We start from the raw sequence: 12,392 nt of genomic DNA on the forward strand, positions 1-12,392 counted from the left end.
GCATTGGTGATATTCATTTCGGAGCCCTAAGATGAGGAAATAGGTGTTGGTGATGGGCAAGACCTCTGCCAGGAAGGCGAGCCACTGGAGTTTTCTGACTCTTCAGATCTGGAAGAGAAGGAATTCGGACTTTGAACAATCTGGTGGCCTTTTGGGAAGTAATCCATGTTAAATTCTGCAAATTAGGGTAAAGAAATGAATGATAAGGCTTAAAACCTTCTGGGTCCCAGTCTTCTACCTACGAGCATGGAAAACCAACTTCATTCAGTGGCTCAACAATTACTTCTCCGGAACCTCTTCCACCACCACTGACACGAACATTCGAAGGCACCTCAAATATGGCAAGGAAATCGTTAAATTGCAGGGGGATGCGGGCACAACTATCAATTACCCTCTTCAGTTTCTGCAGCATGCCCGCGCAGTGCTTGTCATCCGCGGGCAAACAATATCAGTGACACCAGGCCTATTCATAGATTTTCAGGTGGGCTTGGATGAGACTTGTCGAGGATGAGAAAGGCACAGGTTCGGATAAAGGCGAATCCATGAAAGCTGCAGATATTCTTATGCAGAGGTTGTGGCTCTACATCTAAGAAACATTTGACACGTCATGCATTACCACAAACTTCTGGACGAGAGTTTTCGGGGAAAGTAGAAAGTAACGAGGTTCGAATTCAGCTGTGATGGATTGCATCGATCTCAATGGCGGAGCTCAAGACTTCAAATTTTCCGGTGTACCGTAACTTCTTGGAACAATCAATACCGCTCATCTTGAGTGAGTGTTTCGACTCCTTCTGACAAATTATTTTAAGCTTCTATGCTTTGCTCTGAACTCGGCAATGCGGAGGATGCGGAGAAAGGAGGGAAATTCTAAAATGGGGAAAGCGAAGCATGAGGATCTAGACGGCGTGACGCTGCTTTGAGAATATCTCTGGTCCACTAGGAATCGGGCGCACTTTCCCAGCCGGGCTAGCCCACGATCTCATCCTGCGACATACTTTTAGCCTCGTCAAACATGGCAGCGTTTTAATATTATCTTCCTGTTGCATATTAGACAATCTATCGGGTTCAGTCTTAAAATCAAGTGCACGTATTTTCATAAATTCATATTTTCGCCATGGACACAATCAAATCCCCACCTCCGCCAAACCAATACGCTCAGCCAGAAGAAACGTCCATATTGGATACCATATCAAAAGGTGATAGAGTATTTTGCTGCCCGTTCTGGGGCAGTAATAACTGGAACCACCTCTGTCTTTATCTGGGTTGTCTGGATATTTCATGATGCCCACCTCTTTCTCGACAATCCTATTCTTTTTACAAAATCGGTAGCGTTGAGCTTAGCGTCGATCGCTCTTTGTCTATTTCTGAGGCACTTGCAGGATTCTGGTTATTCTACCAGATGTCGTACAAGGGATCTGGAAGGTGGGGAACTTCCAACGAAAAATTGCTGCGAAAGAAAGGGGTTGGGTTTTGGATGCGTTGAGAAAACTTCTCTTCAAATGCAAAGCTGAAGTATGGGAGAGCGGAGCTGCGGATGGAACCTAGGAAGAATTTCGATTATGGGGATATCGTGTCTTCTACGTTTAAGCCACACTTGGAGGGAGCAAAGAGGCCCACAGTGAACTTTCCTAATTGAGATACACAACATGAGTGAACTGTTTTGAAAAAAGGAAAAAAGAAAAAATTGAGTCTTTTCTCAATTTTCCCTCAAATTTGTACTCCATCATGACGGAAAGTTGTGAAATATTAAGTGAGGGCTGAAGGCAAGAAATTGTAAGGAGTCAAGAAAGAGATTCGCGCTTAGCAAAGAGGGGAATTGTGATTTGTATAAATGTGGTGACGTACGACGATGACATACAAGCTGGTACACGTTGGGACCGAGAAAGTCTCGCTCGGGCTCGGGTGACTAGGCGTGTGCCCTACTTCACTATGTCCCTGAACTGGGTGTTACAGCCTCAAAGGTTTTAGTAACTTCACTGTGGTACATTATGGTACTGAAGACAGAATATTCGGGCATGCATGCACTTTTGCTGATATTAATGATCGCAACAGACAGATAAAACCAAAAGGAGGCTACCCCTATTTTAGCGAACACGTTACTCGTTAGTCAGGATCAAATATTTTCCGTGCCCAGTTGTATTGTACGCATGCATTTTAGCGTGCTTCAGGGCTGAGTAATCACTGAGCCCATTCCTCAGCTTCCACTTACCTGACCTCACTTAATCCTGCATTTCAACCATCAATATATTACAACAACTTCATCGATTTTCTACCGACCAATCTAATTATTGCTTGTAGTCCTAACAACGCCTGGCTCGTCACATTACCTACCGGCTGTGTATTTGGTGGCGGGAGTTCCAACCCTCGCTCACACTGGGCTTTGTCTCATTCATTATCCTTCCCAGAGTTGACTGTTGTCCCACAAGCGCTCAGAACATTTGAAAACATGTCAGAAATGACAACGGAAACTGTTTTGAAGCTCTATATTCGACTAAGAATTGACAAGGAAGAAATCCGGCTTGTCACCATTGAAGCGCCAGACGATCCTTCGACAGAGATCCGGTGCCAGTGTGAAGCCGCTAAATTGTCAAGTTCTTCTGGGTACAATGTGCTCTCATATGTTTGAGGAGATGCAGCTATCACTCAACCGATTACTCTAAATGGATCCCCTCCCCGAGTTACAACGAATCTATGGCAAGCTTTGGTGAGATTGCGGGCCAGACCAGGAACACCTCACCCCTGGATTGACGCGCTGTGCATAGATCAATCCTCGACCGAAGGGAAAAGCAGTCAGACCCCACTTATCGGCAAGATATATTCACAAGCAGAGAAGGTGCTGATATGGATCGACGAGGAAGAAGAGGAGAGCGGCGCCGAATGGCCTTGATCCAGACTCATTCGTCCTCGCCGCAAAAACGAGATCGTCCCTTGCCACTGATCTGAGAGTCAAAAACTACGGCATATTTGGCCTGGTTTCCGGCCAAAAGCTCACTATGAAGCCCAGTCATACCATGGACGTCGCCGAAATATATATACACTTCACCCTCGGCTCAATTGAAAGTACGCAGTCTCTCCGAGTCATTTGCCTGGCGGGTGTAGGAGTATTTGAGAATGAAAAGGTCTTGAGCTTACCCACTTCGGTTCTTAATTTTAGTATGGATCCGGAAACTCGCAGTCTGGCCGCCATTGACGCAGCCAATGACCGGAACTTCCGGGCTGCCAAGGAGAGGGAAAATTATTTCACAGTATATATCCCGGAGTGGTTCCCGATGACACTTCACACTCACAACAGCGGCAACACACAAACTCCAAGGAATAATTGACTAATTACACCTTCATACAGCAAGCTAACAACTAAAACTCCAGCACCTCATTTTCTCAATCCGACCCACCGAATCAATGACCGTCCCTTATATAGGTAGATCCAGTCCAGCCCCACCAATTTTCTCTCCTATCTCTATCTGCCGGTAAATGGTCGAACATCATGTTCAATGATTCCACCCGCTTGCCTCAGCACTCTCAAATCCATGGTTCCACCCTCTATCCTCTCTACTCTCAGCACCATGACACCACCCACTCCCCGTCGTCTCAGGATGCACCGGCCCAAGCTCCGAAGTCTCCGTCCAACTATTCTGCATCGACAACATAGTCGGCGTCTCCCTGAATGTCACATGTCTCGCCTCGCTCTCCGCAATCCTCTCTCTCTCCGCCAATTTAGATGTTGTGACTTCTACATACCTCTCTGCTTCGCGCTCTAGCTCTCTTGATCGTCGCGGGGATGGGATCAGAGCTTTAGAAGGTGAAGCTCTCTCTGTTACGCCGCCTGTGGCTTCTTGTACATATGCTGGCCGAGCTCGAGATGTGCTTCTGCTTCGTTCGTGACCCCGTGCCATGTTGTGCGGTGGTTCGTGTCCTTTCCCCCTTTGCAAGCTGTTCAAGCGCTGTGGGACTTCCGAGTCGGAACTCAATGGGTATGGCGGCTGTTGTCGGTCTTGCCAGTTCTCTGCATTGTTTGTATGATAGATTGCAGAAGGGGGCGTAGGTGCTCGTGGAACATTGCCGCGACCTGATAGGAGGTTAGTGTTCATCCGCAAAGCGCTGCTGGAGGTTGCGCTTCACTTACCAGTTCTGTACTCACAACTGGCCTCGGAATCACTAAGCTCCGCATCTTGATGTCTGTCTCGACGATAGCTAGCAGATCCATGATGCTCCACTCTTCTCAATGGCTCTCGCGGAGGCTCAGGCTCCGCTCTTGACCAATCCTCATGGTAATATCTTGCAGCTTCCTCCAACTCAAACTGACTTGCTTGACGGCGATCAAGTGTGACACGATCAACATATTCTTGTCTTCTCCGGTCCTCCTCTGAACCCGCTCGCTTCTTTGGCCTATACTCGTACCGTTCAGTGACCACGATGAGATCCTCGTTTCCTGTTGGGTGGATGACGTGAGGTGCGTCCCATGGAGGTGTGACAGAAGTTGGAGAGTTTCGTTCTCGTCTTCGGCGTTGACGCGCCTCTTCTGTACGAGACGAAATAGGGCCTTCCTGCTCTCCATGGTACTCTCTCAACGGAGGTTCTCTGATAACCTCTCGTTCCTCATAGTATTCTCTGCTCGGACCTCGCCTGCCAACTGTCTCAACCTCTTCGATAAAGTACTCTTTCTCCGGTTCTCCTCGTTCATAATAGCCTCTGGAGGAAGGATCTCGGCTGACTGTCTCAACCTCCTCAACACTGTACTCTTTTCCAGAAGACCCTCGCTCACGTTTTCCATGCTCCCAATAAGTATCTCTAGGATGAGGTGGCTGTTCGTGGAGAAGGTCATCGTAGAAATGAACCGGTATCTTTCTCGGATTTGTTTCAACTCTCTCTTCAAGGACAGGAGATTTTCGCCCAACATCCACGTATCGGTATTCGATTGATGGTGACCGTCGACGAATAGTCTCGCGAACCACGGTTTCCTTGACTTTTGCCGGTCGTACCGGCTTTCTGGGTATTTTATACGATCCTTTGCGGCTTGTTGATCGTGGTCTTTGCGAAGACGGACGGGAGCCGGAGGGATATCTGTCAATTTTGATTTTCTCAACAAATCTTTCACGAACTCTGCCTCGGGGTCGCGGTGTGGGATCCTCCGAAATCTCCTCTTCAACAATGATGTACTCCTCCGATGGTACTCGCTTCGGCTCTTTCTGCGACGAGGTTAGCCTTGAAACATTTTCAAAAGATTCAGAGAACCAACCTTTGCGTGATGCTTTGGCTTTGTATGTGCCTTTGCCGTTGGAGCATCAGAATCGTCTTCGTCACTGGAATACTTGCAGCTCTTCTGTACTCCAAAATCAGCAGTCACCGATGAGTCTACGTGCTCTGCTCTTACGGTGTGGTGTCTCTTATGCTTTGCCTTCTTTCCCTTCTTTCCCGTCTTCTTTCTTTCTCTGCTCCCCCCTTCGCTGTCTGTGGAGCTTGAGTCCTTCTGACATTTTCTGCAGAAATCCGGCTCGGGCTTCTCTCCTTCCTTCAAAGGGTGGTCGTGGTGGTACTTCTTCGACCTAATTCTCCCACACCCGGCGCATATATGCTTAGTAATTGTAATCATAGTCTTCGTGACCTCTATTTTGGTATTGCCTGTGTTGTTTGGAGCCTCAGGACCGTACATCTTGCTGAAATGCGCCTGCATCTGCTGTAGCTGATTGAGGTCTTGCTGCGACGGGTTTGGCAAGATAAACGGAGGTTGTGGAGGGTACGGCACGAGATTTGGGGAGGAGAAAGCCTGTTGTGGAAGGGGCGTGGTATATGGTGTGTATGCGATCTGTTGTTGGGGTACATAAGGCACGCCGCCGATGAGTAACGGTCCGTTCGGCTTGTCGAGAGACTTGGCTCGTTTGCGAATGATTCGAGTCTTAGTTCCAAAGGCTTCTCCCAGAAGATCGACCGCAACATTAGCTGCTTTGATTCTCTTATCGCGTGCCATAACGAGTTTGCCATTGACCTTAGTCAAGTACGGTGCCCCAGCTGGGATGACCCTCTCGAGCTCGATGGTCGCGTCGCTGTCCTGGCTACGCCGGCGAGGAGGATTATAACTGGAAAGATCAGCAAACAGAGCTGGGACTGTTTGATCGTAAATGAAGGGCTGCAAAAGCGGGTCTGCTGTGATTTGATGGAGGCTGGTGGGAGGGAGGGCTTACACGGCGAGCATATTGAAAGCATTCGAAGCAAAAGCTCAGACGGAAGTCAGATCTGGGACAACAGTAGCGCAAACTATTCAGCACAGGGGACGGTGATGTGCGAGAATGAAGCCAGACATCATTATTGGTGTTGTGGGAAGTTACGAGAAGCCGATTTCAGGAGTTCGCTTCGAGATTTCCGCAAGGCTGGAAGGTGATTGACAGCCCTACCCAAATTTCGGAGGCTCGAAACGTATCCCCCTCCCGGCACTTCCCGAAATCTTCCGAGCAGCAGCTCTTATTCAACACGCAGTTGCTGGAAGTGAATTTCAAGATAAAAGCGAAGCAGGTCAGACAGGATAAAATATTCAAGGCCAGGCCAAGACAACACAAGTCACTCTGACAAGTAAGATATACCCGCATGACAAAAGATACAACGGAATAAATTCTGGCTTATTTACTAGGATATATTAATAGATTTGACTGCAGTCAGCATAAAAGTAATTGTAAATCCGAAGAATTATTGTCCCTTGTCAATCAAATTTGATATTATTGTATTGTTTTGATTCTCCTATTCACTTAAACCGTAAGCGAGATTCCCCCAGCAAAATCGGGCACAACCCAACTGCTCAGAAAAGCAGCCCTAAGGCTTGCCCAACTTTCAAACCCTCAGAAATCCCTAAGAATTGTTCGCAAGAATGTTCCATAGAAATATTGGTTTCGAAAACCCTAATCAGAAGCCTCCAGTGCCTTCATCTTTGTAAAGCCATGTTCTCGGAGATCCGAGAGGTCTTTGGACGATTGGTACCCTCACCCTGGCATGAAGAAAACTCATTTCAGCTATTTCAGTTCTGTTGCAGCACCTTGGGATGCTCATTGAATTTCAGCAGGAATCTGGAATGGGCAAGTCCGCTCGGTATCACAAGTATCCCGGATTCATTGAGTCGGAGGAATAGCAGAATGTAAGAGGTAACATTGACAAAGTGCTCGATATTTACCAGAATTGAAAAGGCTATGCAAAATTCCAATAGCCGATACACTTGAAGTAAGTGATAATATTATAGCACCTTGAGCCCTCGTAGCGTTGGAAAATCTTCCAGCACCTCGCATCTAACCACTACGAGCTGTAAGTGCCTCCTGACGAGACGCAGAATTTGGGTCAAAATATGGCTTCTCGCCAATAGACACGACACGGTTCCCTTGCCGTTTGCCGTCAGAGTCACTGGATGAAGGTTAGCTGCAGCCGCCGGTGCGATAAGGGAATGGCTTACTTCGTGGCCGTGTGAAACACGGAACGACTGGTGAGAGTAATCAGTAAATCATCAAGTTCAATGGGGTAGAAAGCTCATACTTATCCCAAATCGCTACGTCGTTCTTGTTCCACTTGAATCGAACTTGCAAATCATGATTCTGGGCAATCAACTCCAGAACTGAGCTAATGTTAGTTGTAATTTAGTCATAGTGCGTGTGGAGGTTTTTCTTACAGTAGTCTTTGATGAGGTTGCTCTCGCGCTCTGTAACATCGTTGATCCAGCCCTTGTTAATCTGCTGCCCTGCTCCGAAAATGCTCTTCCACCTGTCATGAGTAAGCTTCAAATTCAGCCCATTGAAGTTAATACTCTTACCCAGTCACAGGTTTGGTGCGCACAACTGGGCTAGTGAGAAATCAGCAGCAGATCTACTCTCATGTTCGCTCGGGCTCACTGTTCTGCTTTGAAATCCAAACCTCTGTTGTCAGGAGAACCTCTGTTTCATCGATCAAACCAACTCCATGATCATTTTTAACGTCGAGGAATCCAGGCTATAATATTCAGTCACGGTTCCTACTAGTACAGAAAACGGCTTGAACGTACTGCATAATGAGTTGCGGTGAGCCCATCTGCTATTCTTTGCCAAGTTGGAGACAACCTGTCGTATACTTCATACCCTGATGCCCACAACGTGTCCCCACCCGCATCTTCTGGGAGAGTTTTGATCTGGAGTATGGCGTAATCGGATGGTACATGTTCAAACGTAATGCTGTTGGAAAGTTGTTTGCCAATGAGTCTTGACAATGGTTGGGGGTCAGCTTACTCCGCATGCCATCCTTCGCTTGCAGTCCTCTTCGCATGGGGACTGAATCGTTCCTTATAAAACTTTCTTAATTGCTGTACATTGTCAGAATAATAAGCTGCAAAGTCGAGAACGTCATTCAGTGAAGGTCAAGATAAGATCTTACCTCGGATGAGATAACTGAGATCTCATCATCAAGCTTATTTCCATTCCCGTCGACAGCGATACCCCTCTGGCCGTTCAGAAGTGCATGTCGGTGAAGCTTCAGATAGAACAGTAAACATTTGATCCTTGTTTTTTGAGATGAGGACTCTACCTTCGAAGTGTCAGGCTTTCCCGTTAGCTCACCCAGCTTTTGCCCAAGAGTCTTCTGATCCTCAAAGGTGAGGTCGTTTTGGTTACGAAAGAACACAACTCCGCGCTCCAAAGCTGTTTGTGTCATATTCAGTCTTTCCATTTCTCCTGAAATCGCGTCTGTGTGGTTTATTACATACCCGTGATTGCGAAGAACTCTGATTTTCGCATCGTCCTTCAAGATTTCCAGGATGCTTGCGGTAGGGAATTCTCTTCCAATCACAGAGGTGACATCGAAGGATGGGTATTCGTCAAGACTCCCTCCATAATTTAGAGGCTTAATCAGTGGAGTGGCCTCTGTCTTGTTGGGGGAGATGCCAGCCGCAGCGAGTTTAGAGCTTGGAACCTGGTCGTCGGTAGCGGTTACAGGAGAAGTATCGATGTCTGCAGCATGAGGAGCCATGATTGTTCAACGAATGTCATAAGAGTCGTGTTTCAGGCAATTGAGGAAAGGTAATATGTCAAGAAAGCTCAGAATGTCGAAAGTGTTTTCTTTTGGTTTCATCAACCTATTAGTATTCAACGAGACTACTTCATACCGATAAGCCTCACATGCCACTCTTCCTGGATGGCTAGCCACCAACCCCAGGGATTCGTAGCCAGCGCTGTGTTTCTGGGGAGGGCCCATTATTATGCCATCCGTGCAGAAAAGGGGTAATCAATATCCAGTAAGCGAGCGGACTCAGATGTGACATCGGTGCTGAAGCACACCGATGACCCTAAGCCTAGATATGGCGGACTTAAGATCACCAATAAAGATCGTGTCTTTTGTAATTGGCTTATCTTCTGTTGTTCGAAGCCATTGGGAGGTCGAAGTGTTGAGATTCTGCAGGCATGCCAAGGATTTCGGCTAGCACGACTTCATCCCTGAATGTAACATCATCCTGCGAGATCTGGGACTGGACCGGAACACCACACTGTCTTTCATCACTTCTATTGAAAGACACTGACCAATCCAAGTTGAGGAGATTATCTCCTGTCCAAGTGTTGAAGAAACATGGTCCACTGGACTCGATGCTACATCGCTGGCAGTCCAGCATCACCCCACCCAGGCACCCCCACATCCACAGCTGCTCCACACTCCTCCCCAGTAGCCCAATTGTGATGTCTTTAGATGTTTATAGATGTTTAGTACTTTGGCCTTGGGGCAACCGGGTCAAAAAGATTCATATTTCAAGTTGATGCAAAAGAGCTAAGCCAAACCGAATTGGCTCAGTATTCTGGAAGCATCACGTTACACCTGTGGTCTTATCTGTTACAGCTCGAATGAGTTAACAAGAGAGCCAAACAAATAAGTAACTCGTAGAGGCTGTTCCCTCTAGCTTAGGCATTCTTCCGGTGAAGGTCTCTCCGGCTTGACTCTGAGTACTGTGTCGAACATGGCAGCTAAGCCAAGAGGTGAACAGAGAACACAAATATACTGAAATATGTGGCTTCAAATGCCATACATAGATGCTATACCAAAACCAAGACTACCAAGCATCACTGTGGACTCTGTTGTCATTTGCATGCCGTATTACGGCGTGCCGAGCAACCCAGAGCTATATAACACCTCCAATTTTCTGGCATTTGGTACCTTCACATGAGAGGTGTAGGGACATTTGCTTGGTGGCACAGGCTCTTTCCCATTCAGGTACGACCAGAGATGTTGAGTTCCCTATTGGCGTATCCCCTGCTTGTTTACTGCAGAACTAACGAAAAGGCAATAATAGCGCGTGCTCACTGAAGGTCTACTTATCTTCGCATTTGGACTTATGCCTCCAAGTCCAACGCAAACCAAAGGTTGGTTCACCGACGGATATGGAAAAATCGACACCATGTACAGATAGCCCCGTGCTGAATGTGAGTTACAATTTAGGGAAGAATCTATCATAATTAATCGAGCGCTTTGAGATGAATTGATGATCTTTCCAAAGGGACGGCACATAGTAGCTTGTCCCTCAGAAAAAACCTTCCTCAACACTCTAACGCAATTCCGGGATAAGCTATCACGCCAAACTTCTTTGGGAATCGCTCAAAGACTATCATTGTGGCCGCTGTATATTCGAAATATTATTTAATGCCCATTTGCGTAGTTAACGGCATAAAGTGACGGGTATACAGGGCATACGGGCAGGTTCAGGGCTCCGAAGGCACTAATACGTGTGATTGAAAGGATTACGCCCGCCATAAAGCCCTATAACTCTAGGCTTCAAGCCCAAATTTAAGGCCGTGAGACATTTACAAAGGGTCTCACACCTTTCAAGAGCTGTTTATTGTACTTGTAAGGATAAGTTCTCCAACGGGCCCTATAAAAGGTTGCCTTATAGCATCCAAGTACTATAGTTACTCTGCCAGAAACGCTAGAAACCTTGAAGATGGACCCCAGGCTTGCCGATGGCCTACGGCGCGCTTTTGGGGTAGATGCTTAGAGATATAGAGGGCTTTCGCAGTTAATTATAGTGGAAATTGAGTTTATAGTACCCTAAGAGCCCTTAACTTGCGCGTATGTACTGTATTCCTGTCACTTTATGCCGTTGTCTCCGTAGCAAACAGACTATCGGCCTTCATAGCTACCTCGTTGACTTATATTTCAGCTTCCAGCAAGTAAATACATCTTCCGCCTCTGAGCGAGATATTTATACTATGTGTCTCAGCAGAGTCAGCACCAGCAAGTCAATATCCAACACTAAGGTTTGCTTCCTTTCTAAATTGATATACCTTGAGCCAAGCTAATCTCTCGAAGTCTTCGGGGACCTGGATTTGACACCTTCTAAACAAATCTCTCGGCTATTCCGAGTCAGAGTGGGCACATTTTAGGCACGCTTGGCATTGTATGGCTTGCCGACCAACCAAATTGCCCCAATATCAATGCTGGGCTAAATTTAGATTCTAATTTTCCTGTGATCAATCTATGTTCTCAACCCAGCCAAGGCCGGCAAATGATTATATGGAGTCTTGTAACTCTTCTGCTGAGCTATCCTCAACCCCACGCTGTGCAAGTTGGTAAGCCTCTTTCTTGAACCTAAGACACAAAGTCACTGTTTTGGTCTTCCGTCTAGCATGTCCAGGTTCGAGTCACTTCCGAATATTATGTGGAGAAGTTGGGCACCAAGTTTCATTAGATAGAAGGTAGACAAGACCACTTAAAATATCATAGAAGTTCAAGTTTGAAGTTGCAAGTAGCAATGCATGCGTTCATTCCCGGTTCTTTGCATTGCTTTGTCTTTGCCTTCCAAATATTTGTCTGTTTTGGAATATAAGTAGTAGTTTGGGACAATTACCTTCGAGCTTTCGCCGATATTCTGCACATCTGTGTTCTCATTTATTTCTATACATTAGTTGATAACAAATTAGTCGTCTCTCTAGCTTCATCTCAAGGATTCCGTTGCACATCTGCCATTTCGGCTATACCTTTGTACCAGCAAATAACAGTTTAGTCTCCAAAATTGAGTCTTTTGTGCCCATCTACATGTTCGGATAAACATCTGAAAGAATCAATGGCAATTAAGCTCCTCCTCTCGTTGCACATCAACCGAGTGTGACGGAACAAGGCCCAGAACATCTCGACCTCACATTCACATTCACATTCACACTCACATTCAAGTGAATTGGTGACTGTCCACGAAACGTCGAAATTTGTTGCATATCGCAATGTAAATGCCGAAATCGGACCCCGGGCATTAAGGTTTTGCCGATTGTTCAGGTTGATATCACTTTCACATGCAAGTAAATTATTAGCCTCATCCTTAATCTTGCGTTGCACATAGCCCCTAAACCTCCAAGTCTTAGCATATTGAGAATTTTCATAGGGTAGTGTGACAGGGCACGTCTCTACTCCTCGAGTTA

At 46.5% G+C, this 12,392-nt stretch overlaps 3 protein-coding genes across 3 annotated transcripts; 1 reads left to right on the forward strand and 2 right to left on the reverse strand.

Moving 5' to 3' along the window:
- Positions 1-2,252: 2,252 nt before the first annotated feature.
- K444DRAFT_711801 (uncharacterized protein) lies at positions 2,253-2,869 on the forward strand (the record flags this gene model as incomplete). The annotated part of the gene is made up of 1 exon (XM_024888263.1): positions 2,253-2,869. A coding segment is annotated over one exon (374 nt), but the record flags the coding sequence as incomplete, so codon positions are not given.
- A 537-nt stretch (positions 2,870-3,406) lies between these two features.
- On the reverse strand, positions 3,407-4,321 carry K444DRAFT_283939 (uncharacterized protein). Its single transcript, XM_024871595.1, has one exon. The coding sequence runs from the start codon at positions 4,086-4,088 to the stop codon at positions 3,489-3,491; it is 600 nt and encodes a 199-aa protein (XP_024726730.1). The 5' UTR covers positions 4,089-4,321; the 3' UTR covers positions 3,407-3,488.
- Positions 4,322-7,268: 2,947 nt separating this feature from the next.
- On the reverse strand, positions 7,269-8,967 carry K444DRAFT_638424 (TauD-domain-containing protein; the record flags this gene model as incomplete). Its single annotated transcript, XM_024884253.1, has 10 exons — positions 7,269-7,380; positions 7,430-7,456; positions 7,510-7,588; positions 7,643-7,734; positions 7,784-7,808; positions 7,863-7,959; positions 8,012-8,177; positions 8,232-8,305; positions 8,377-8,472; positions 8,527-8,967. The coding sequence occupies 10 exons, from the start codon at positions 8,965-8,967 to the stop codon at positions 7,269-7,271; spliced, it is 1,209 nt and encodes a 402-aa protein (XP_024726731.1).
- Positions 8,968-12,392: the final 3,425 nt, after the last annotated feature.

Source organism: Hyaloscypha bicolor (assembly GCF_002865645.1).
Source record: "Hyaloscypha bicolor E unplaced genomic scaffold K444scaffold_189, whole genome shotgun sequence".
Taxonomy (NCBI): Eukaryota; Fungi; Ascomycota; class Leotiomycetes; order Helotiales; family Hyaloscyphaceae; genus Hyaloscypha; species Hyaloscypha bicolor.